General features: G+C 37.3%; 1 protein-coding gene across 1 annotated transcript; it reads left to right on the forward strand.

Annotated features, from left to right (window-relative positions):
* Positions 1–6,318: 6,318 nt before the first annotated feature.
* On the forward strand, positions 6,319–23,411 carry Cnb (Centrobin). Its single transcript, XM_067757108.1, has 7 exons — positions 6,319–7,802; positions 10,910–11,086; positions 11,155–11,305; positions 22,081–22,242; positions 22,306–22,643; positions 22,703–22,994; positions 23,063–23,411. The coding sequence occupies exons 1-7, from the start codon at positions 6,925–6,927 to the stop codon at positions 23,201–23,203; spliced, it is 2,139 nt and encodes a 712-aa protein (XP_067613209.1). The 5' UTR covers positions 6,319–6,924; the 3' UTR covers positions 23,204–23,411.
* Positions 23,412–23,936: the final 525 nt, after the last annotated feature.

Here is a 23,936-nt window from a genome sequence, read left to right on the forward strand (position 1 = left end):
AGACCATATTTATTTAAGAAATCAGCACCAATAATTGGCTCTGTGATTTCAGCAATGTAAAATAAATGTGGAAAATTACGACGTAAATTTAAAGTTAATGTAAATAGTTTTGATCCAAAAACATCTATGTTTGTGTCATTCGCTGCGGAAAGAACTTGTGTTGGTACCTTCGAAACTTTGGAACAAAATGATTTCGGAATGGCGCTAATGTCTGCACCAGAATCAATTAAAAATGTTAACTTAGTATTTGGGTCAAAAACAAATAAGCGACTAGAAGGAAAAATGCTACTGTTCGTTGCTTTTACAGTAGTATCTACAGGGTTAGATACATTTATTGGCCTTTTCCGAAAATTTCTCATGATACCAACACAAACCTGATGATGATAACTGTCTTGGCTTCGACTTAGATCGAGACCTAGACCTTGACCGAAATGAAAACTTTTTCTGAACACTAAGTTTTTGTATAGTATCTGTTAATGTTTGAATTTGTTTTTCTAAGCGACTAAGGTGGTCATTTTGCTCAGATGTTGATGAAGATATTGCTTGCACATGACCTTGCCTACTTGACAGAATGATTTCATAGATTGAATCTGCCATGTTTAATAATGTCTTTATGTCTGGATTAGGCAATGTTTTAAGTGAAACTTGTATTTGTGTTGGTAATTTACGAATCCAAAGTTGTATGATGAGTTTGTCTGAAATCGAGTCTGATTGTCCCGCTGTTTGTTTAAGTGTGCGATAAAATTCCGATGGTTTTCTATCACCTATGTCTAGATCTGCCAGGAGGGACTCTAAGCGTTGAGATTCACTAAGAGAATTTCTTTCTAAGAGAGCTTATTTCAGTGTAGAATATGCTGTCGAGGCCGAATTATTCCAATTATCATTAATAGCCTGTATGATATCAAAAACCGTTGCAGTCATATCCTGTGATAGCGATATTATAAGATATTCATATTTGGAAATTTCCCTAGTAATATTTTTAATACGAAATTGAGTCTCAGCTAAAATAAACCATTGGTGAGGATATTTATTATAAACAAGTAAGGAAGGCTAAGTTCGGGTGTAACCGAACATTACATACTCAGTTGAGAGCTATGGAGACAAAATAAGGAAAATCACCATGTAGGAAAATGAACCTAGGGTAACCCTGGAATGTGGTTGTATATCAAAAACCGTTGCAGTCATATCCTGTGATAGCGATATTATAAGATATTCATATTTGGAAATTTCGCTAGTAATATTTTTAATACGAAATTGAGTCTCAGCTAAAATAAACCATTGGTGAGGATATTTATTATAAACAAGTAAGGAAGGCTAAGTTCGGGTGTAACCGAACATTACATACTCAGTTGAGAGCTATGGAGACAAAATAAGGAAAATCACCATGTAGGAAAATGAACCTAGGGTAACCCTGGAATGTGGTTGTATGACATGTGTATCAAATGGAAGGTATTAAAGAGTATTTTAAGAGAGAGTAGGCCATAGTTCTATGGATGGACGCCATTTAGGGATATCGCCATAAAGGTGGACCAGGGCTGACTCTAGAATTTGTTTGTACGATATGGGTATCAAATGAAAGGTGTTACTGAGCATTTTAAGAGGGAGTGGGCCTTAGGTCTATCGGTGGACGCCTTTTCGAGATATCGCCATTAAGGTGGACCAGGGGTGACTCTAGAATGTGTTTGTACGATATGGGTATCAAATGAAAGGCGGTAATGAGTATTTTAAAAGGGAATGGGCTTTAGTTCTTTAGGTGAACGCCTTTTCGAGAAATCGTCATAAAGGTGGACCAGGGGTGACTCTAGAATATGTTTGTACGATATGGGTATCAAATGAAAGCTGTTAATGAGTATTTTGAAAAGGAGTGATCCTTAGTTCCATAGGTGGACGTCGTTTCGAGATATCGCCATAAAGGTGGACCAGGGGTGTCTCTAGAATGTGTTTGTACCATATGGGAATCAAATGAAAGGTGTTACTGAGCATTTTAAGAGGCAGTGGGCATTAGGTCTATAGGTGGACGCCTTTTCGAGATATTGCCATTAGGGTGGGCCAGGGGTGGCTCTAGAATGTTTGTACGATGTGGGTATCAAACGAAAGGTGTTATTGATCATTTTAAGAGGGAGTGGGCATTAGGTCTATAAGTGGACGCCTTTTCGAGATATCGTCATTAGGGTGGGCCAGGGGTGACTCTAGAATGTGTTTGTACGATATGGGTATCAAACGAAAGGTGTTACTGAGCATTTTAAGAGGGAGTGGGCATTAGGTCTATAGGTGGACGTCTTTTCGAGATATCGCCATTAGTGTGGGCCAGGGGTGACTCTATAATGTTTGTACGATATGGGTATCAAACGAAAGGTGTTACTGAGCATTTTAAGAGGGAGTGGGCATTAGGTCTATAGGTGGACGTCTTTTCGAGATATCGCCATTAGGGTGGGCCAGGGGTGACTCTAGAATGTGTTTGTACGATATGGGTATCAAATGAAAGGTGGTAATGAGTATTTTAAAAGGGAGTAATCCTTGGATCTATAGGTGGACGCCTTTTCGAGATATCGCCATTAGGGTGGGCCAGGGTGACGCTAGAATGTGTTTGTACGATATGGGTATCAAACGAAAGGTGTTACGGAGCATTTTAAGAGGGAGTGGGCATTAGGTCTATAGGTGGACGTCTTTTCGAGATATCGCCATTAGGGTGGGCCAGGGGTGACTCTAGAATGTGTTTGTACGATATGGGTATCAAAAGAAAAGTGGTAATGAGTATTTTAAAAGGGAGTAATCCTTAGTTCTATAGGTGGACGCCTTTTCGAGATATCGCCATAAAGGTGGACCAAGGGTGACTCTAGAATGTTTGTACGATATGCGTGAGTAAGGGAGTAATCCTTAGTTCTATAGGTGGACGCCTTTTCGAGATATCACCATTAGGGTGGGCCAGGGTGACGCTAGAATGTGTTTGTACGATATGGGTATCAAACGAAAGGTGTTACTGAGAATTTTAAGAGGGAGTGGGCATTAGGTCTATAGGTGGACGCCTTTTCGAGATATCGCCATTAGGGTGGGCCAGGGGTGACGCTAGAATGTGTTTGTACGATATGGGTATCAAACGAAAGGTGTTACTGAGCATTTTAAGAGGGAGTGGGCATTAGGTCTATAGGTGGACGCCTTTTCGAGATATCGCCATTAGGGTGGGCCAGGGATGACTCTACAATGTTTGTACGATATGGGTATCAAACGAAATGTGTTACTGAGCATTTTAAGAGGGAGTGGGCATTAGGTCTATAGGTGGAGGCCTTTTCGAGACATCGCCAATAGGGTGGGCCAGGGGTGACTCTAGAATGTTTGTACGATATGGGTATCAAACGAAAGGTGTTACTGAGCATTTTAAGAGGGAGTGGACATTAGGTCTTTAGGTGGACGCCTTTTCGAGATATCGCCATTAGGGTGGGCCAGAGGTGACTCTAGAATGTTTGTACGATATGGGTATCAAACGAAAGGTGTTACTGAGCATTTTAAGAGGGAGTGGGCATTAGGTCTATAGGTGGACGCCTTTTCGAGATATCGCCATTAGGGTGGGCCAGGGGTGACTCTAGAATGTGTTTGTACGATATGGATATCAAATTAAAGGTATTAATGAGGCTTTTAAAAGCGAGTGGCTCTTAGATGTAGATGTGAAGGTGTTCTCGAGATATCGACCAAAATGTGGACCAGGTGATCCAGAAAATCATCTGTCGGGTACTGCTAATTTATTTATATATGCAATACCACTAACAGTATTCCTGCCAAGATTCCAAGGGCTGTTGATTTCGCCTTGTAGAACTTTTTCATTTTCTTCTACTTAATATGGTAGGTGTCACACCCATTTTAAAAAGTTTTTTCCAAAGTTATATTTTGCGTCAATAAACCAATCCAGTTACCATGTTTCATCCCTTTTTTCGTATTTGGTATAGAATTATGGCATTTTTTTCATTTTTCGTAATTTTCGATATCGATAAAGTGGGCGTGGTTATGGTCGGATTTCGGCCATTTTTTATACCAAGATAAAGTGAGTTCAGATAAGTAGGTGGGCTAAGTTTAGTAAAGATATATCGGTTTTTGCTCAAGTTATTGTGTTAACGGCCGACCGGAAGGACAGACGGTGGACTGTGTATAAAAACTGGGCGTGGCTTCCACCGATTTCGCCCATTTTCACAGAGAACTGTTACCTTCATAGAGTCTATGTCCCTACCAAATTTGAGAAGGATTGGTAAATTTTTGTTCGACTTATGGCATTAAAAGTATTCTAGACAAACTAAATGAAAATGGGCGGAGCCACGCCCATTTTGAAATTTTCTTTTATTTTTGTATTTTGTTGCATCATATCATTACAGGAGTTGAATTTTGACTTAATTTACATATATACAGTAAAGATATTAAATTTTTTGTTAAAATTTGAATTTAAAAAAAAATTTTTTTAAAAAGTGGGCGTGTTCTTCATCCAATTTTGCTAATTTTTATTTAGCACATATATAGTAATAGTAGTAGCGTTTCTGCCAAATTTCATCATGATATCTTCAACGACTGCCAAATTACAGCTTGCAAAACTTTTAAATTACCTTCTTGTAAAAGTGGGCGGTGCCACGCCCATTGTCCAAAATCTTAATAATTTTCTATTCTGCGTCATAACTTCAACCCATCTGCCAAGTTTTATCGCTTTAACCGCCTTTGGCAATGAATTATCGCATTTTTTCGGTTTTTCGAAATTTTCGATATCGAAAAAGTGGGCGTGATTATAGTCCGATATCGTTCATTTTAAATAGCGATCTGAGATGAGTGCCCAGGAATCTACATACCAAATTTCATCAAGATACCTCAAAATTTACTCAAGTTATCGTGTTAACGGACGGACGGACGGACGGACGGACGGACGGACATGGCTCAATCAAATTTTTTTTCGATCCTGATTATTTTGATATATGGAAGTCTATATCTATCTCGATTCCTTTATATATGTACAACCAACCGTTATCCAATCAAACTTAATATACTCTGTGAGCTCTGCTCAACTGAGTATAAAAAGGGGTAGTTTCAAACCTGAGGAATTTGAATGCTAAATTTGAGAAGGGAGCGAAGAATTCTGATCTTGCTCTAGAGACATGACCGGTTGTTGATTTTGTTGTAGAGATATGACCGGTTGTTGATTTTGTTGTAGAGATATGATCGGTTGTTGATTTTGTTCTAAAGACACAACCGGTTGATATAAATTAATTAAACTCCTATTTCTAGTTATAATCGGACTTCGCAATATCGACATAAATTAGTCGTAAAAAATAAAAAGAGAACAATCACAAATAGTTTCTAAATAGCCAACAGCTTCTACTTAAAATAGTCGTGCTAGTATTGTATAAATACCTATTAATCACTTACAATTTGTAAATTTTACATAAGGTCAGGAACATATGATGATGGATTCACGACGAAGAATGCTTGCGGATGTAAATAAATTATTATACTTGCAGTTGATTAAAACTTGAAACATTCATTTGTTGAAGATGCGGAGTTCACAATCGTGGATCAGCTATGAATAGCTCGTCCAATCACCAGACTTTCTTTCTTTAAAATGTTATGTAATTAGCGTAGTACATTACCATGTATATTGACCATAAAACATATGCTCGTCACAATACGGCCGTATGTATTATGTGAAGCAGGGGGTATATGTATTTGAAATCGGCAACTATTTTTTGTATGCAAAATTATCCATTGGTCTGGTTGCTGCTGTACAAATAGGTTTTTTTGAATTTGTATCCGTTGGCGTAAATGCAGAAAACGATTAGTTGTTGATGTTTTTGCCAGAAAATAAGGTCGTTCCTCGGCTGGAACTGCCTAGGAATGTTCTTTTTTATCGGGGTCACCAATTTATTGGAATAGTCACCAATTTTATTATTTGCTTTAATAAATATTTTATTTTATTAACAAATATTTTATTTAACTGAACTTCTTAAGTCGAGAAATCTTGTAGAATAATTTTCGTTTTACAAATTTTTATTAACATATTTTGTAACGCCTATTTGATCTCTTTTTATATATTTCAAATATCAACAAATTAACAAAGTTTTAACAAACAAAGTGAGTAAAGCCCGTTACATTTAACATAATTTAAGCACACTAATTTGAGTTCTAGAGAGTAAAAAATAAAATTCTGAACAGATTAGCTGAATAAAAAATGTACAAATAATACATACAGACAGTGGTAGTTTAACAAATTCTGCTGTGGTGAGTGGTGAATGTGACCTACTAGTTTTGTGAAGCTTGCTTCACACTATTTTTCGTGCCTGCAACATATCTATCTTAAAATTTTTGTTGTTGTTGTTGTAGCGATAAGGTTGCTCCCGAAGGCTTTGGGGAGTGTTATCGATGTGATGGTCCTTTGCGGGATACAGTTCCGGTACGCTACAGTACCACAGCACCATTAAGGTGCTAGCCCGACCATCTCGCGAACGATTTATGTGGCCACATTAAACCTTCAGGCCAAGTTCTACGAGGAGCTGGGGTCGCCAGAGCCTCGCCTGTTAGTGAAACAGGATTCGCCGCGTATAGGTGAGGTTGACAATTGAGTTTGGAGAAGCTATATATTGCGCTGGCAACCTGAAGGGTTGCGCTACACAGCCCCTTGAATCTGGTATTTTAGTCGCCTGCCCATTGCATTAGTTCATAGAATAGAAGCGATTTGTTCTTGATGAGAGCCGTGTTCGAGTCTCTAGATGGCGCTGAAATGTACAGTGATATTTCAGTAGCTGTGACAAATAACAGGTACACGGATATTTGCCAACTCTAACAGCTATCAAGTATGTTTTTAAACGTCATCTTCGGTAAACTCAACAAATTTGGCGTCCTAGAATTGTTTATTGGCGATTGATAAATAAATTTTCATTCCTACATTATTGCAATGTAATGAGTGATTCAGAAGATACTGATATTTTACTTTTAATTCCACCAAATTACTTTGCCACCGCCACCACCGAGGAGTTAAAAGAATTCCAAACATACCAACCTTCAGTAAATCCTTACACGGTTACTAATAATTGTGAAAATTGTATGAACACAATTAGCAAAACAAATGAAACGTATAAATCACAACGTATACATCAGGATATGAAAGTAACACTTACTGAATCTAATAACAATATGGAAGCAGCGCAAACACAGAAAACTGCTGAAGCCGAATTAAATGATATCAATATTCGTTTAAGGCAATTGGAACGTCGTGAAAAGGATTGCCAATTCTTAGCTGCTTCTGATATATCCACCATTACAAATGGCACGCACACAGAAAGTAATAAACGAGAGGGGGGTTTAGTTCACTCTACACCAAAATGTACCGATTCTAGAGGTATTTTGAAAGAGATCGATTATTTCTTAGATGAACGTAATCTTGAACAAGTACACAATAATCTCCATCTGTCTTCAATGCCATATAATGAGCAAACGGCTTACGCTCCACCAATGAAAATTGATAAAACGCAGCTTACAAATGAACGTTGTCAACAGCAATATGTAGAAGGGAGGACAGCTCCTCTGGGTGCAGATATCAACTTAATAAGCTTAAGTGAAATATGGGGTAAGAGCGGACAAGGTACTGCCATTGCTTGCGGCGCTGCTTCACAACGTTCCGTATATATAGAAGAACATCTGAGGCGGCAACATTTAGAACGCGCCGTACATTCTCTACAAACACGGCTACTTGAGTATCAACAACGATTATCTGTGGCCATTGAGGTGGACCGTGCTAAAGATACAGCAATCTGCAATGCGCAGGCCGAAGCCAAAATGTAAGTATTTTTATATAATTTATTAATTTTTCTGCCCCGCAGTAAAAGTTGTTACTGTAACAGTGCTTCGCACCAAACATGCAGTTTCGACAGGGTTGGACCGAAGAGACATGAGAGTATGGTTGGAGTCATGTGGGGACACATTACATGTGGGACATACATTGTTTATGTCGGGCTTGATTCTGAAGAAGTAAGAGTTTAACCTTTTACAGTATTCAGGTCGAAATTGTGCCAGAGTGACGATGGTCTCCGTGTAGAGATTGCTTTTCTCAACTGCGATTTTTTGGTATTACTCATTGAGAACGGGTTCGCCGGACAATTATTTGCATAGTACTTTGCCGGCTCTTTGTGACTGCCTCTCAAGGCTTTTTTATACTTTGAATGCTTTTGTACCGGATTTCTTCGTAGTACTTGCTAGTCCAACCATTTCGGGAACAACTTAATATGCCACGAAATGTCTTCTTATGTCTCTGGAACATCATCTACACAGCGAGGCGAGAATCTCGCCATAAAGAAGAGAATTGAAATGCTTTTTGAACAGTTTCTACTAAATATCCAAAAACCAGGTCATCCCCACAGTCATCTGATGGAAGAATCGCTGCTTTCGAGGAACTTAACAATGCCTGTTCGTAAGCATTATGAAGAAATCCAACATTTAAGAAACATCCACCAAAAGGAGTCGAATTATTATGCCAGGGATTTTCATTTCATTTCATTTCATTTCATTTATTTATTACGGCAAAAAAGCCTAATTCATAATTTAAATTATATTACAATTTACTATCTTATTGCTAAGGTTTTACAATATTCATAAAGTTTTGCTTTAAAAGCCCCGATTTCATTACAACTTTTTATATCTATAGGCAGTTCATTGAAACTTTTTAGACCTTTATAAAAAATATTTTGCTGATCTATTTCAGTTCTGAATAAAGGCAGTTTGAAATTGTGTTTATTCCTTGTATTAATGTTATGTGTTTGCTTAACTAATATTACGTTTTTACTTAGATATTCAGGTTCATTTTCACTTTTAATATTAAATATAAACTTCATAGCGTGAAAAAAAATCTTTTGCTTTACACCTAACCAGTTCAAACTTCTCAGCATATCAGCCGTACGAGTATCTCTAGGTTTTTTAAGAATAAATCTCATACATCTGTTTTGCATCTTTTGAAGTTTATCTATTTCTTTGTCTGACACAATGAATAGAATATATGGGCAGTTTACAAAGTGCGGTTCTATAATGGACTTATATATAATTATTTTGTACTTTTTTTGAATATATTTGGATGTTCTCTGCATAACCCCAATTTTTTTCGCAACTTTCTGGACTGTGTAGTTTATATGTTCTTCAAACTTGAGTTTGTTATCAATTATAATTCCCAAATATTTTATACTGTCAACTTTTTGTATGCTTTCATCATTTATTTTTAAACCAATTATATCCTCATTAACGTTCCTCCTTGTTATTATCATAAATTTCGTTTTATTTATATTAAGTTTCAGTCTATTTCCGCACAACCATTTATACAGGTTATTCTGTTCATGTTGTATTTTAGAAAGTGCAGAATTAATATTATTCTCACTAATCATTATTAATGCATCATCAGCGAATAGTTTAATTTCACAACCTTCAATAGCGTTAACTATATCATTAATATAAATTAAGAACAGTATCGGTGCCAAAACTGAGCCTTGTGGTAACCCTATGGGTACTTCCAATTCATCAGACATCACGGTATTTATAACCGTTTTCTGTCTCCTCTGCTTCAAATAGCTGCGAAACCAGTCAAGTTCTATACCAGTTATACCAATACGTTCCATTTTTTTGATTAAGATCTCCCTATCCACTGTTTCAAAAGCTCGTTTGAGGTCTAGGAAGACTGAAACAACCACTTTTTTTTTATTTAACTCTTCTTTCCAGTCATGTATCACCAAATTAAGAGCTGTCTCACATGAATGTTTCTTTCTAAAGCCTGACTGCTGGTGGGCTAGTATATTATTATCTTCAAGGTATTTCGTTAACTGGTTCTTAACATAAGCTTCAAGTATTTTACAATCACTAGGCAGGGTGTTTATGGGTCTAAGTTCTTCAGGTTTTACTGTCTTTTTAACTTTTTCCACTGGTATCACCGTTGATGTTTTCCACTTTTCTGGTACAAGACCCTCTTCTAGGCTGTTATTGATTATTTGTGCGTAGAAATATCCTGTATACGATATACAGTCTTTAAGTACTCCATCAGATATAAGTTTTCTGCCGCCTATTTTATATTTGAACTCTTTCAGAATATTAATAACTTCATCTGTTGTTATTTTGGCAAACTTTAATCTAGAATTGACTTGTACATCACTTAGTGCTATACGGCAAGGTTCTATGATGTTATTAATTTCTATTACGCTATTTATAAAGAACCTATTTAGACCATTTGCCAGCTCAGTTTCATTTTCTACCATCATACCATCTATCATCTATTATCGCCTTTTTAATCCCTTCGTTTTCCAGGTGAACCCCGTTCTAAAGGACAAATACTCCAAATTTGCAGTTGACGAAAGCAACCTCCCCTCAACTTCGATCTGGATACTGTTATAGGTTACTCTTGCTAATCCAGAATCAACCCCGATATATGCAGTATGTACCGCTTGTGACCTGTTGTTGTTGTTGTTGTTGTAGCGATTAGTTACTCCCCGAAGGCTTTGGGGAGTGTTATCGATGTGATGGTCCTTTGTCGGATACAGATCCGATACGCTCCGGTAACACAGCACCATTAAGGTGCTGGCCCGACCATCTCGGGAACGATTTATATGGCCACATTAAACCTTCAGGCCATCCCTCCCTCCCCACCCCCAAGTTCCATGAGGAGCTTGGGGTCGCCAGAGCCTCGTCTGTTAGTGAAACGGGATTCGCCGCTCGATGGTGAGGTTGACAATTGGGTTGGAGAAGCTATATATTGCGCTACACAACCCCTTGAATCCCTCTTAACACTCTTATCTTTCTGGACTAGCCCTGTTGAAACTGTAAGTTTCTTCGGACAACCGTTAGTGGAAATTGATGACAATTCTTGAGTTTTCGCAATGTTACAACAACAAATCTTGTCTTTATTTTCTAACAGCTTAGAAAAGGAGGTTGTACAATTGCGTCACAACCTAACTAAATTGGAGGCGGACAAAACGGCAGATAACATAAAAATAGATACGCTTCAAAAAGAATTAGCACAAGCGGTTAATTTAGCCACAAAATTTCAAGAGAAAAGCGAGAAACTCGAAAATGAGCTTTCTGCCTCATCCAGGTATTATTTCAACAACGTTTTCACTACTTTGTCCTCAAGATTTTCATTCTGTTCAATTTGCAATCTAGAAAAACGAACGAGTGTACAAAAATTTATAAGCAACAAATAGAGGAGCTTGAAGTTAAAATGCATGGTTGCAAGCGTTCAGAAGAATTCGCCACAACCGAGTTGAACAAATTCAAAGATAAACTTGTAAAAGTTGATTATCTTAACGAAAAGGTGAGTAGATAAATGCGCTTAATATACATAAAGAAATTTACCACAGCTCATAAGAATCGTTGAAAGGAGTATTTGACGCATATAACACAGAAAGAAGATATAGTTCTAGGACCTGTGGCCATATAGAGCCCAATCGTCATCCTTAAAGGGTATAATGAGTACCGAGAAAAAGCTAACAACTCATTTTACAGATAAATCGTTAATTCCAAATATCTTTTAGGGAACAAACACGATTTTAAAATGCCTTCTCAGAAACAATCGAACTCTCAGTGCTTGCGGTAGTGTTTTGATTTTCTTTCGTTTGTATTCTAAGCTTCCTTTGCCAACAATAGTAACACGTAAACCTAAATTTGTAGTTGTCTCGACAACAAACAAAAATAAACCTTTATTACATAAATAGAGGTAAATTTGTTGTTGTTGTTGTTGTTGTTGTTGTAGCAGTGCTTCGCCCCACCTAACAGACGCGACCGATCACAAACTGTCATCAATATCCTCTAACGGGAGTCCAAGGAAACTTGCTGTTTCAACAGGGGTGGACCATAGGGAAAGGGGTGTTAGAGGCGTTGGTTCCACATTACAATTAAAGAGATGGTTGGTGTCATGTGGGGACACATTGCAAGCGGGGCATACATTTTGTATGTCGGGGTTGATTCTGGATAGGTAAGAGTTTAACCTGTTACAGTATCCAGAACGAAGTTGAGCCAGAGTGACACGCGTTTCCCTGGGGAGTATGCGTTCCTCTTCCGCAAGTTTTGGATACTTTACTTTGAGTACTGGGTTCACCGGGCAATTCCCGGCATAAAGGTCCGACGCCTGTTTGTGGAGTTCACCAAGGACCTGCTTGTGTTTTTCCGCTTCATACGGCTGTGTTCTCAGATGCCGTATTTCCTCAAAATGCTTACGGAGATGACTCCTTAAGCCCCTAGGCGGTGCTGGCTCGTCAATCAGATGTCTGTTGGGATGCCCAGGTTTCTGGGTATTCAACAGGAACTGTTTGGTCAGCATCTCGTTTCTTTCCCTGATGGGGAGTATTTGTCATATGTACCGATAGCCTCGCCACAGTAACTCGGTTACCAATGTGAAAGTAAAAAACCACTTACCCAACGAGCTTCTGTGTAATTTGCTAGAGTGCAAAGGAGCGACTAAAAGCATGTGGATCCCTGGTCACGTAGCAATCAAAGGCAAGGAAGCGGCGGACCAGAGAGCCAAACTTGCAACAAATGAACCACTTTGTACAACCGAATGAATCCTTAAGGACGATATGATTCGCCTGGCATACACGCACTCCAAGGAGCTAAGCTCTAAACTGTCAGTAAACCCGCAACATCATTACAGTAAGTTTGGTACAACCGGTAAGAAACTTATTTGCACCCCAGATATCTCCTGGAGCAATTTAAAAACGTTAACACGCTTACGAATCGCGCACACAATCGTGACACATAGCCACATATTTAAAAGGGAAACCCCACACCGTGCCCATCCTGCTGCCTGAACCAACTCTCCTTAATCCACCTGCTTGACAAATGTCATCTCTTCACCGAAATCAAAACAAAAATATTTGATACTTGAAAATCAGAACACTGAGATGGTCATAAAATGCTTAATATCGACAAATTTAATCAAGTTAATAAGATTTAAGTCTACCACATGAGCTCGGAGCAAATCACAGGCCGGTGCGCCCTTGGCATCTGCTTCGAGGCAGTAAGTACAGAAAATGTATATTGAAAACACTATAATAGAAACGTAGGAATTGTCAAGCGAGCTGAAGGTCATAGTCACTAGTAAATAAATAAAAAATAACGTAGTTCAGTGATTTATCACTCAACTCCTGTATAATAATAATAATAATATGTCTTCTGAAAACAAGCAGTTTCTAAAAGTTTTTTTTTTTTCTTAATTTTATTTAAAACAAGTAAGGAAGGCTAAGTTCGGGCGTAACCGAACATTACATACCCAGCTGTGAGCTTTGGAGACAAAATAAGGGGAAATCACCTTGTAGGAAAATGAACATAGCGTAACCCTGGAATGTGTTTGTATGACATGGGTATCAAATGGAAGGTATTAAAGAGTATTTTAGAAGGATTGGGCCATAGTTCTATAAGTGGACGCCTTTTCGAGATATCGCCATAAAGGTGGACCAGGGGTGACTCTAGAATGTGTTTGTACGATATGGGTATCAAATTAAAGGTATTAATGAGGGTTTTAAAAGGGAGTGGCCCTTACTTGTATATGTGAAGGCGTTATCGAGGTATCGACCAAAATGTGGACCAGGGTGACCCAGAACATCAGCTGTCTGTTATTTATATATTTAATACCACGAGCAGCATTCCAGCCATGATTCCAAGGGTTTTTCACACCCATTTTGCAAAGTTTTCTCCAAAGTTATATTTTGTGTCAAAAAAAAAAAAAGCAAATCCAATCACCATGTTTCATCCCTTTTTTCGTATTTGGTATAGAATTATGGAATTTTTTTAATTTTTCGAAATTTTCGATATCGAAAAAGTGGGCGTGCTCATAGTCGGATTTCGCCCATTTTTTATACCAAGATAAAGTGAGTGCAGATAAGTATTTGTATTTGTATTTGTATTTATTAGGCAATTCATCCCAGCACAACAATTTGGCAAAAAATATTTTATAGTGCTAGTCGGTAAAAGGAATAAAATAGGAACAATTTAAACTTGAAACTTAAAGCGAATGACTATGGCTAAGAAAAGGTTACAATAAATAATCTATTTAATAAATAATAAATAAGTTTAATAAGGTAATCAAAAGAAATGTTTAGCAACCTGTAAGCATGATGAGAGACGTGAACTAAGTTTAGTAAAGATATATCGACTTTTGCTCAAGTTATTGTGTTAACGGCCAAGAGGAAGGGCAGACGGTCGACTGTGTATAAAAACTGGGCGTGGCTTCAACCGATTTTTATTCGACTTATGGCAGCCACGCTGACTTATGGGCGGAGCCACGCCCTTTTTTAAATTTTCTTTTATTTTTGCATTTTGTTGCACCGTATCATTACTGAAGTTGAATGTTGACGTAATTTATGTATGTATGTATGTATGTATAATTTATTCAGTCTATGATTAAACAATCTTACAGACTAGAATACAAAAGCAAATAAATACTTAAACAAATAATCAACTGAAAACCACAACGAATAACGTAAGTAACATGACTAGCGAAAACAAAAAATAAAAAGATAATGCAAGTAAAGATTATAGGAACTCTTGCAAAGTTGACTTAAAGATGCTTCTCGACAAAGAAAAATCAATAAAAAACCTCCTTGAGAGTCTATTAATATCATTTAGTGCCCGAAAAATTGGGTCAAAATTACAATAATTAGCCCTGCAAGCACTCATTAAAATGGAAAAAATATTCGAAGACTCCGATTAGGTACATTAAATGACATCTTCGCTAAGAGAACTGGGCCATCAAGAGAGGCAACTATTAGATCATAGACGAACATTAGCAGATGTTCTATCCTTCTGGATTCGAGAGGTTGGAGATTTATGAGTAAGCAGCGCGAGTGATAGGATGGAATTGGGTCGTCAAAGTTGAGTGAAAATAGACAAAAACGAGTAAATTTTCTTTGAACCCTTTCAATTCTGGCAGCATAGCAGCTATAGATAGGATTCCAAACAATTGAGGCGTATTCTAGTTTTGAACGAACGATAGAGGTATAAAGATCCTTCCTTGTATAAGGATCCTTAAAGTCTTTTGCATATCTACGAAGAAAGGCAATGTTTCTGTAAGCCTTGGGAAGCATATAAGAGATATGATTGACAAAAGAGAAAGATGAATCAAAAACAACACCTAAGTCAATAAATTCATTAACCGAAACCAGTCGAGCACCTGCGATATCGTAGAGGGTGGAATATAAGTTAGATGATTTAGTAAAAGACATGTGGATACATTTATTCACATTGAGGAAGAGATTATTGGCATTACACCATTCAATAAAATTATTTAGGTCATTTTGTAGGAGTAGGGAATCCGACTCGCCATTAACTCTATGAAATAACTTTAAATCATCTGCATATAGAAGGAAAGATGACGAAAAAAAACAGGAACCAATATCATTTATAAAAAGCACAAACAACAGAGGCCCGAGAATGCTACCCTGAGGAACTCCAGACGTTGCATAAAAAGGTAGGGACTTGCAGCCCTCGATTTCAACACATAGAGGCCGGTTCGATAGATACGATTTTAACCAAGATAAGAATACAGAGTGAAATCCAATTTACTCAAGTTTAGATAGTAAGATTTGATGTGAAACTTTATCAAAAGCCTTTGAGAAGTTGGTATATATGGTATCAACCTGGCAGCCATCCTTAAATGCAGAGATACAGAAATCAGAAAACGACCCTAGATTAGTGACAGTAGAGCGACCAGCAACAAACTCATGTTGACGCGGGTCAATCACCCTTTTAATGATAAAAGACAACTTCTCCTTTATGATTTTTTCGAAAAGCTTTGAGCATACTGTGAGTTTGGCAATCGGCCTATAGTTAGAGATGTCATTTTTATTACCAGATTTAAAAATAGGACAAATTGAGCTCCTTTTCCATCTATCGATAAAAGTTCCAGAGGACAGAGATAAATTGGAGATATGGCAAATGGGAGTGCAGAGAGTTAAACTACAGTGCTTCAGTACAAAGGCGCAAAGGCCATCAGTGTCAGAACTTAGCGAGGGTTTAAGGGAAAGCATAGCATTGCGCACATCATCCTCTAAGATAATGAGGGAGCAAAAATCAATCTGATCACAAAGTCCCGAGCGCGAATGAGAGCCAGCCAAACCTACATTGGCATCATCAAAGTTAGATTTAAAGAATTCCGCAAAAAGCTCAACTGTTTCAGTTAGCGACTGGGAGCTTACCCCATTAAAGGTCATACAGATCGGAATATTCGTTGAACCACGTTTGGAACGGATAAAGTTCCAAAAGGCTATTGGATTTTCTTTAAGCTCATCTTCGAGCCTACGCATGTAGCGATTATAAAGAAATTTATCGAGAACATTAAACTGCCGCACACTATTAATGTACTGTTCTCAAGAGAAATGTTTTCCCTATTTGCCTCAATAATTTATTGAATTTGTTACACTTGTTTTTCAACTTCTTAAGCGTTATGTTATACCAAGGTAATTTATGCAACCTAGGCCTAAAACGAGGCACTGTACTATGAAATATCTCAGACAACTTCGATAAGAAAAGGTCATAACACATGCTGACGTCATTAGAGAGAAATATATTTGCCCAGTTAAGTGCAAGTAAGACATTGTTCAACTCACTGAAGTCAGTTAGTCGAAAGTTAAAAGGAGAGTTATCCAATGGCGTCAGCGTAGGGATAGCAGCAAAGGTATTTAATTGAATGACAAGCGGTAAGTGATATCTATCGGATGGACACACAGGAAGAGTACTCTCAGAGAGATCAAATATTAAATTCTCATCGACAAACACTAGATCAAGCAACCTCGAAAGAGTATTAAATAAATTATTGATTTGAATCTTGCAACTTAAAATATTATCTATAAGATTGATTTCATAAGAACGGGTGACATTCGTAGGAGTTAGAATACGATTACATTGAAAGTCTGTCCAAACAATATTAGGCAGATTGAAATCACCAAGTATGCAAAAACTCGCATCAGGGTGGCTTTCGCATAGATTGACGATGTTCTCGACATGAGATGAGTATAAGGAATCACCACTGTTCGGCGGTATGTAAGAGCAACATATGAAAGTTGAACTAGAGGAACTGGAAATACAGACGCACAGCTGATCTAGTAATGAATCATGATGTAGAAGTTGACACCTCGATGAATGCAGGTTTCTGTTAACTGCAATCAACACTCCACCCCCTTTCTTTTGACCAGTTTTCACGGAGTCTCGATCTTTCCGGAAGGTTAGGAATAAATTAGAGTCAAAGTATTCTTCATCAAAGAAGTCTTCATTGAGCCACGTTTCCACAATGACATAAACGTCATAGTCCATACGAGACGAAGACAAAAGAAAATCATTAGATTTGGTGCGCATGCCGCCGACATTTTGAAAGTAGACTCTCAAACGTGCATTCGATGAGCAAGTGTGGATATTATGATTGTTGTTGAGTTGATCATTACGTGAACCTACGATACCGATGGGTTTTCTCCGATTTTTGGAAAAAACCGAAATGGCTTGATAGTGACATTAGAGGGCCACAGAGCAGGATCAAATAGCTTATTATAATCTGCTGAGCGCACACGAACTTTAAACGAAACTCTCACCAAAGAGTTGTTGTCAGCATCCCTCCTTACTAACTTAAAACAAGCCAACGCTGATGTATCAATTTTGATATGCTCGGATATATATTTAACAATTTTTTCCTCTGTGACCGAGGGTCTGAAAGATGAAATATGGATCCATTTATATGGTACAAAAACATCCAGCTCAGCATTGTTATTATTGCCATTAACATTTAATTCGTTTGGAGCACGTACGCTTCGAAAAACTGTGGTAGGAGCCTTAGGTGATTTGCTAGTAGGACAAGCAGTGACAGTGGCATATGATAGAGTATTTACTGACTCACTATTAGTAGCAATTGTCGAATAATTAGAATGAGTAACAAATCCGCTCTGTATGGAATCGCCCGCTGGGGGTGCAGAACCTTTCGATCTCACCTTATTTTTTGTTGACGTATTTGAAAAATTGATTATGTTAGATGTCAGAGCATTTGACAATGATGATTGTGTAATAGTTGCAGGTGAAGAAGTAAATGCATTATTAATGTTGGTTGTAAGGGCATTTGACAATGTTGACTGAGGATTAATTGTAGGTGAGGTTGCCAATGTATTTGACAATAATGATTGTGTGATAGTTGCAGGTGTAGAAGTAGATGAATTGTTAATGTTAGTTGTCAGAGCATTTGACAATGATGATTGTGTATTAGTTGCGACTGTAGAAGTAGATGAGGCTGCCAATGTATAAGTGGATTCAGGAACATTATAAGCCAGAGCAAACGAAGATTGTGTTTGTTTATTTGCAAATGTAGATGTGAAAGAAGATGGATGTTGAGAAGAGGCAAATGTAGACAGAGCGCAAAATTATTAGAATAGGAACCGTTTGATGGCTGCATAGAAATTGTTAGTGGACTATGAACATTAGAGTTGACATTATTTCTGATGTTGAGACCCGGAGAATATGCTGGAACACTCAAATTATTGTTGGACGAATGCAAAGAATTGATTAGTTCTTCCTTTAGCGAGTCAAATTGTTTAGAAAACTTTAGGAATTTATTATCAATAGCACTTGTGATTAGCTCAAAACCAAGCTTTTGAGCGGTGAGCACAGAATCAAGAGCTTTACAGAGCTTATCCGGCATATCTACACACTCTTCACACACGTACAACAAATGACGATTAGATTTAATTAGTCTAATATCATAATCAGAGATATTTTTGCAACAAGCACGATGAAATATTTTTTTGCAAAAGCCGTTACGCGGCACAATATTAGAATCCTACTTGGAAAAACATTTAACAAACAATTAAAGTAAAATTGAGAGAGCGGTAAACAAAAACACAACCGCACACAACGAATGATTAGTTTACTTATATACTGTAAAGATATTCAATTTTTTGTTAAAATTTGACTTTTAAATTATTTTTTTAAATGAGCGTTTTCGTCATCCGATTTTGCTAATTGATTTTTAGAACACATAGTAATAGGAGTAACGTTCCTGCCAAATTACAGCTTGCAAAACTTTTAAATTACCTTCTTTCAAAAGTGGACAGTGCCACGCCCATTGTCCAAAATTTTACTAATTTTTTATTCTGAGTCATAAGGTCAACCCACCTACCAAGTTTCATCGCTTTATCCGTCTTTGGGATTCAAGGGGTTGTGTAGCGCAATATATAGCTTCTCCAACCCAATTGTCAACCTCACCTTCGAGCGGCGAATCCTGTTTCAGACGAGGCTCTGGCGACCCCAAGCTCCTCATGGAACTTGCGGGTGGGAGGGAGGGATGGCCTGAAGGTTTAATGTGACCATATAAATCGTTCCCGAGATGGTCGGGCCAGCACCTTAATGGTGCTGTGTTACCGAAGCGTATCGGATCTGTATCCGACAAAGGCCCATCACATCGATAACACTCCCCAAAGCCTTCGGGAGTAACCTAATCGCTACAACAACAACAACAATAATCGCACTTTTTCGGTTTTTCGAAATTTTCGATGTCGAAAAAGGGGGCGTGGTTATAGTCCGATTTCGTTCATTTTAAATAGCGATCTGAGATGAGTACCTAGGAACTTACATTCCAAATTTCATTAAGATACCTCAAAATTTACTCAAGTTATCGTGTTTACGGACGGACGGAAGGACATGACTAAATGAATTTCTTTTTTCGCCCAGATTCTTTTATATATAGAAGTCTATATCTATCTCGATTAGTTTATGCCATTACGGGGTACCGTTATGCGAACAAAATGAATATACTCTGTGAGTTCTGCTCAGCTGAGTATAAAAATATAGATTGAGGTGCAGTAAAGAAGGAACCGAAGAACAGAGGGTTCAATTCTAGTAGACACGAGTCGTGTTTTTTTAAATGTTGGTACATCTACATTTGCAAATAAAGAAAAACACCCATGGAAAATTACACATAGTAGAAGTGTATGGAGAGAGAGTGGATGAGACACACACTTTTTAGTACTAACTTTATGTGCAACTATTTCATAAGTGTAAATAAAGTTATGCACTTAACAGTCCATACAAAGTTTATGTATATACTAGCAGACCCGGCAGACATTGTTCTGCCCTAAATTTGGTCTATCTGAATACATTTTAATAAGCCTTTTCCGTCAAACTCTGCCCTCCCCCTCTTCACTTTTTCTTAATCCTTTTATTCACTCCTCCCTCCGTCTTTTTCCCTTCATCTATGTCTATCTTCGTCTCACTCTCTCTTTCTCAGTCTCCTTCCCTCTTCTCTTCTCTCAAGTTCGTCTCATTCTTCTTCATCCCTTATTGCCAGTCCCTGAGGGTGGTATCTATTTTGTACCAATCCCATTCCGAGTCCCAGTCCCACTCTGAGTCTCAGTCCCAGTCCTAGTCCTAATCCCAGTTCCAGTCCGTCTGTGGTCTACTTCCCGGAAAAAAGGATCGTAAATACTAATATAGGCAAATTGATATACCAAATTTCAGGCAAACCGAATAGTACGTAGGTAAATAGGTATGTGGGTATTATCAATTCATATCTTTATATCGGCTTCGCATGCATATTTATCAGTATTGGCAGGTTGATGCGACTAAATCGAATATCACAATAAAAATTACTTTAAAGCTCTCAGCAACAGCTTTCATTTTATATCCATATTACACACACATTCTAGGGGTATCCGGCTCCACGTTTTGGCCTATATCTAGAGACCATAGTCACCAATAGGTATGAAAACTACCCTTTACTAAAGCACTCATCAACAGCTTTCATTTGATATCCATATTGTAAAAACTCTGTCTAGGGGTACACGGACCCACGTTTTGGCCTATATCTCGAGACCCTAGTCACCCAGGGGTATGCAAATTACCCTCTACTAAAGCACTCATCAACAGCTTTCATTTGATATCCATATTGTATAAACTCTGTCTAGGGGTACCCGGGTCCACGTTTTGGCCTATATCTCGAGATCCTAGTCACCCAGGGGTACGACAAAATTCCCCGTATCAAAGTATTCATAAACAGCTTCCATTTGATAGCCACACATCCCAGGATTACCTTAGCATAAAAAATACATTGAGGAATTAAATTTCCTTAGTGCAAAAATATTAGCATATACATGCAAAAATACCAAAAAATAAAACTTTTGTTTAAGAATTTTAAGTAAATGTTCATTCAATATTTTTAACGAAAGAGTATTTTTCAACCATTTATGTTGCATTAACTTGGCACCAACGCATAAATATGTATGTACATACATATGTCAAGCTAATATGATTTGAAAATACATACATACTTCCATACATATAAATGTACTCCCGAAGCTAAATAACGCAGCGAATGCTACATATTGTCGCCTGCCTCACTCAAAAGCGATTTGTGCGCACAGTTGACACCGAACAACCACACAGACGCATTTTTTGGTAAAAATGTCACTTTTGTTTAAACAATTTGGCTGATATAAGACAGGAATCAAGTATTTTTTTTTTTTTTTGATGCAGAACGAAGGTAAATATTTCAAAGTTTTACTGAAAAGTAGAATTTTTTAAATCCATCCATCCGTTTATGAGTTATAGCTGTGTAAACAAAAATTTTATGATTTTTTACTACATTTTAGCAATTTGCCACGCCCCTATAATATATACCTTCAAATTATATTAACTGTACCATCTCACGTAGCTAAGCTTATACTTCACAACCAATAGCGTGCTTAAATCAAACTGATTACTCACCTTGCTCTGCTTTTATACTCTCTGTTGCCTTGTCCGCATATTTCTCCAAATGTCTAGACGTTTCTCCTTCTAGAATCTTCTACTTGGTTACCAGCTATATGCGTGTGTATTTGTAGTTTATAGTCTGGCATAGGCATATGCGTGTGTATATGTGAGTACTACTTCGACTGATCATTACATGTGTTTATGAGTATCTCTCCGTGCATGTATGTATGTGTGTAGATGATGATTGATTTGTGTATGTACATACTGCTTAGTAACGGCTTAGTGATGGTAGTATCGCTTAGTGATACTAATATTCGTCACTATATGTACATGTAAAAAAAACACCTAATAAATAATATTTTTTTGTAATTTTAGCTTAAAGCACGTTGTGATGAGTTAGAAAAGGATTGTGAAACTTTGAGACATCAAAAGGAAATGTTGCAAGAGTTTCAACAAAAACAAAAGAATCGGGCCGACGCATTGGAAATACAGAAAAAATCGTTACAAGAGAAAATTGTCAATCTTACAGAAAATGAGGTAACACATTTACTTTAGGTTATAGTTCATACGCTTACAAATTTTGTCCGAATTCCATTGCAGCTGGCCTTAAAGAAAAAGCTGGAACTTCAACAAAAAACTCTTAAATCGCATTATCAACAGCAATTAGAAAATGCGGTTGAGCAAAAAATGAAAGAGTTCCAACAACAATTGGATAAAAGTGAAGAAATACTTAAACTAGAAGCACGTGAGCGTGAACGTTTGCTTGCAGAGCGTGCTGTTAAACAAATAGAACTTATTAACGAAAAGAATGAAATGGAATTAAATTTATTGCAAGAAAAAAATAAAGAAGAAGTTGAATTGTATCGTATTCAACTTGCAAATGCATCAAAAAAAATTGAAGATTTAGATATTAAATTGAATGCATACAAAACCAAAAGGTAAATAAATTGAAATTTAACAAATTCAAGTATTAGTTTGCAATGTTTTTGCTTTCTAGAGCTGTAATAGCTGAAAAACTACATGGTGTTATGGAAGATCAATGGCAAAAGGCTTTGGAAATTTTGACATCACCAAGCAATCAATCACAGCAAATCTTTAATAATACAGATGGTGAATCAACTGCAAATAATGAAAATGAGTTTCGTAAAGACGAGCGACATTATGAAACACCAAAGAAGAGTAAAGTTCGGGAGAAATCCTTAAAATTAAAAGAAACTAATTTAAATAATGCCAACGAACGCAAGGCAACACCAGAGCCAATGGACAGACTGCAAGCGTACATAGAATTGGTTTGTACATTATAAATAATTATCTCATAGACAAAAAAGAAATGCTTCTCCAATTTTTTCTTTTATAGCTACTGAGCAAATCACCTAGTGAACTGGATAAATTAGATGAAATTTTAGTTCTTGCGAATAAGTCAAAATCATCATCGAATACCAAATTGGATAAATCTGATAAACGTTTAAATTTCTGCAAGCCACCATGGCGTGCTTAAGCGAAGTTAAAAACAATATTATTTGAAGGAATGTTGGTGCGCCAAACTAGAATAAACATACACAAAAGTACAAAGTGTAAATTTATACTGGTTATTTAGATTAAATTATTGTGATCATGTCGAGGAAAGTGTTTTAATAAAATTGCATTGTCTGAATTTGCATTTTGTATATAATAATGTAAAAAATAAAACTGATTTTAATAAGAAATGGTTGTTATGAAATAATTAGTATGTAGAAGCTTACATAGTTGGGCACAATGCACTAAATTTTTAATTTCTTTAAAATATAAAATGTAGTGGTTGTTATTGTAGCGATAACGACACTCCCCGAAGGCCTTGCGGAGTGTTATTGACCGGAGGCAGATACGGTACGTTCCGGTAACATGCACAATTATGGTACTAGCCCGACCATGTCGGGAACGATTTGGTATGCCCAAATGATACCTTTTGATTTTCACGAGCCATGCCAGAGTCACGGCTGGGTAGCTATCTGCTTTTGTTAGGTTAATAAAAAACTTAAATGAATTGCGGCGGCCACCGTGGCGTGATGGTAGCGGGTCCCGCAAACAATGTAAATCAACTTGGAAAACATTTTCGAAAAAAGTTGGTAGTTACGGTAATAGTTTAAAATATGCTCATGAAAATTTCCAAAATTTGTCTTTAATTTTTTTTTCGACATCGACTGCTCAGTGGAATATCACCCTATCTCGGCTGTCGTTTCGACAGCACCCTA

The sequence above is a fragment of the Eurosta solidaginis genome, chromosome 5 (assembly GCF_040869045.1).
Source record: "Eurosta solidaginis isolate ZX-2024a chromosome 5, ASM4086904v1, whole genome shotgun sequence".
In the NCBI taxonomy this organism is placed as follows: domain Eukaryota; kingdom Metazoa; phylum Arthropoda; class Insecta; order Diptera; family Tephritidae; genus Eurosta; species Eurosta solidaginis.

Coding starts and splice junctions, on each gene's coding strand:
- Cnb (XM_067757108.1), top strand. CDS start 6,925: ATGAGTGATTCAGAAGATACTGATATTTTACTTTTAATTCCACCAAAT. Junction 7,803..10,909: donor GCGCAGGCCGAAGCCAAAAT/GTAAGTATTTTT, acceptor ATTTTCTAACAG/CTTAGAAAAGGAGGTTGTAC. Junction 22,243..22,305: donor TCAATCTTACAGAAAATGAG/GTAACACATTTA, acceptor ATTCCATTGCAG/CTGGCCTTAAAGAAAAAGCT.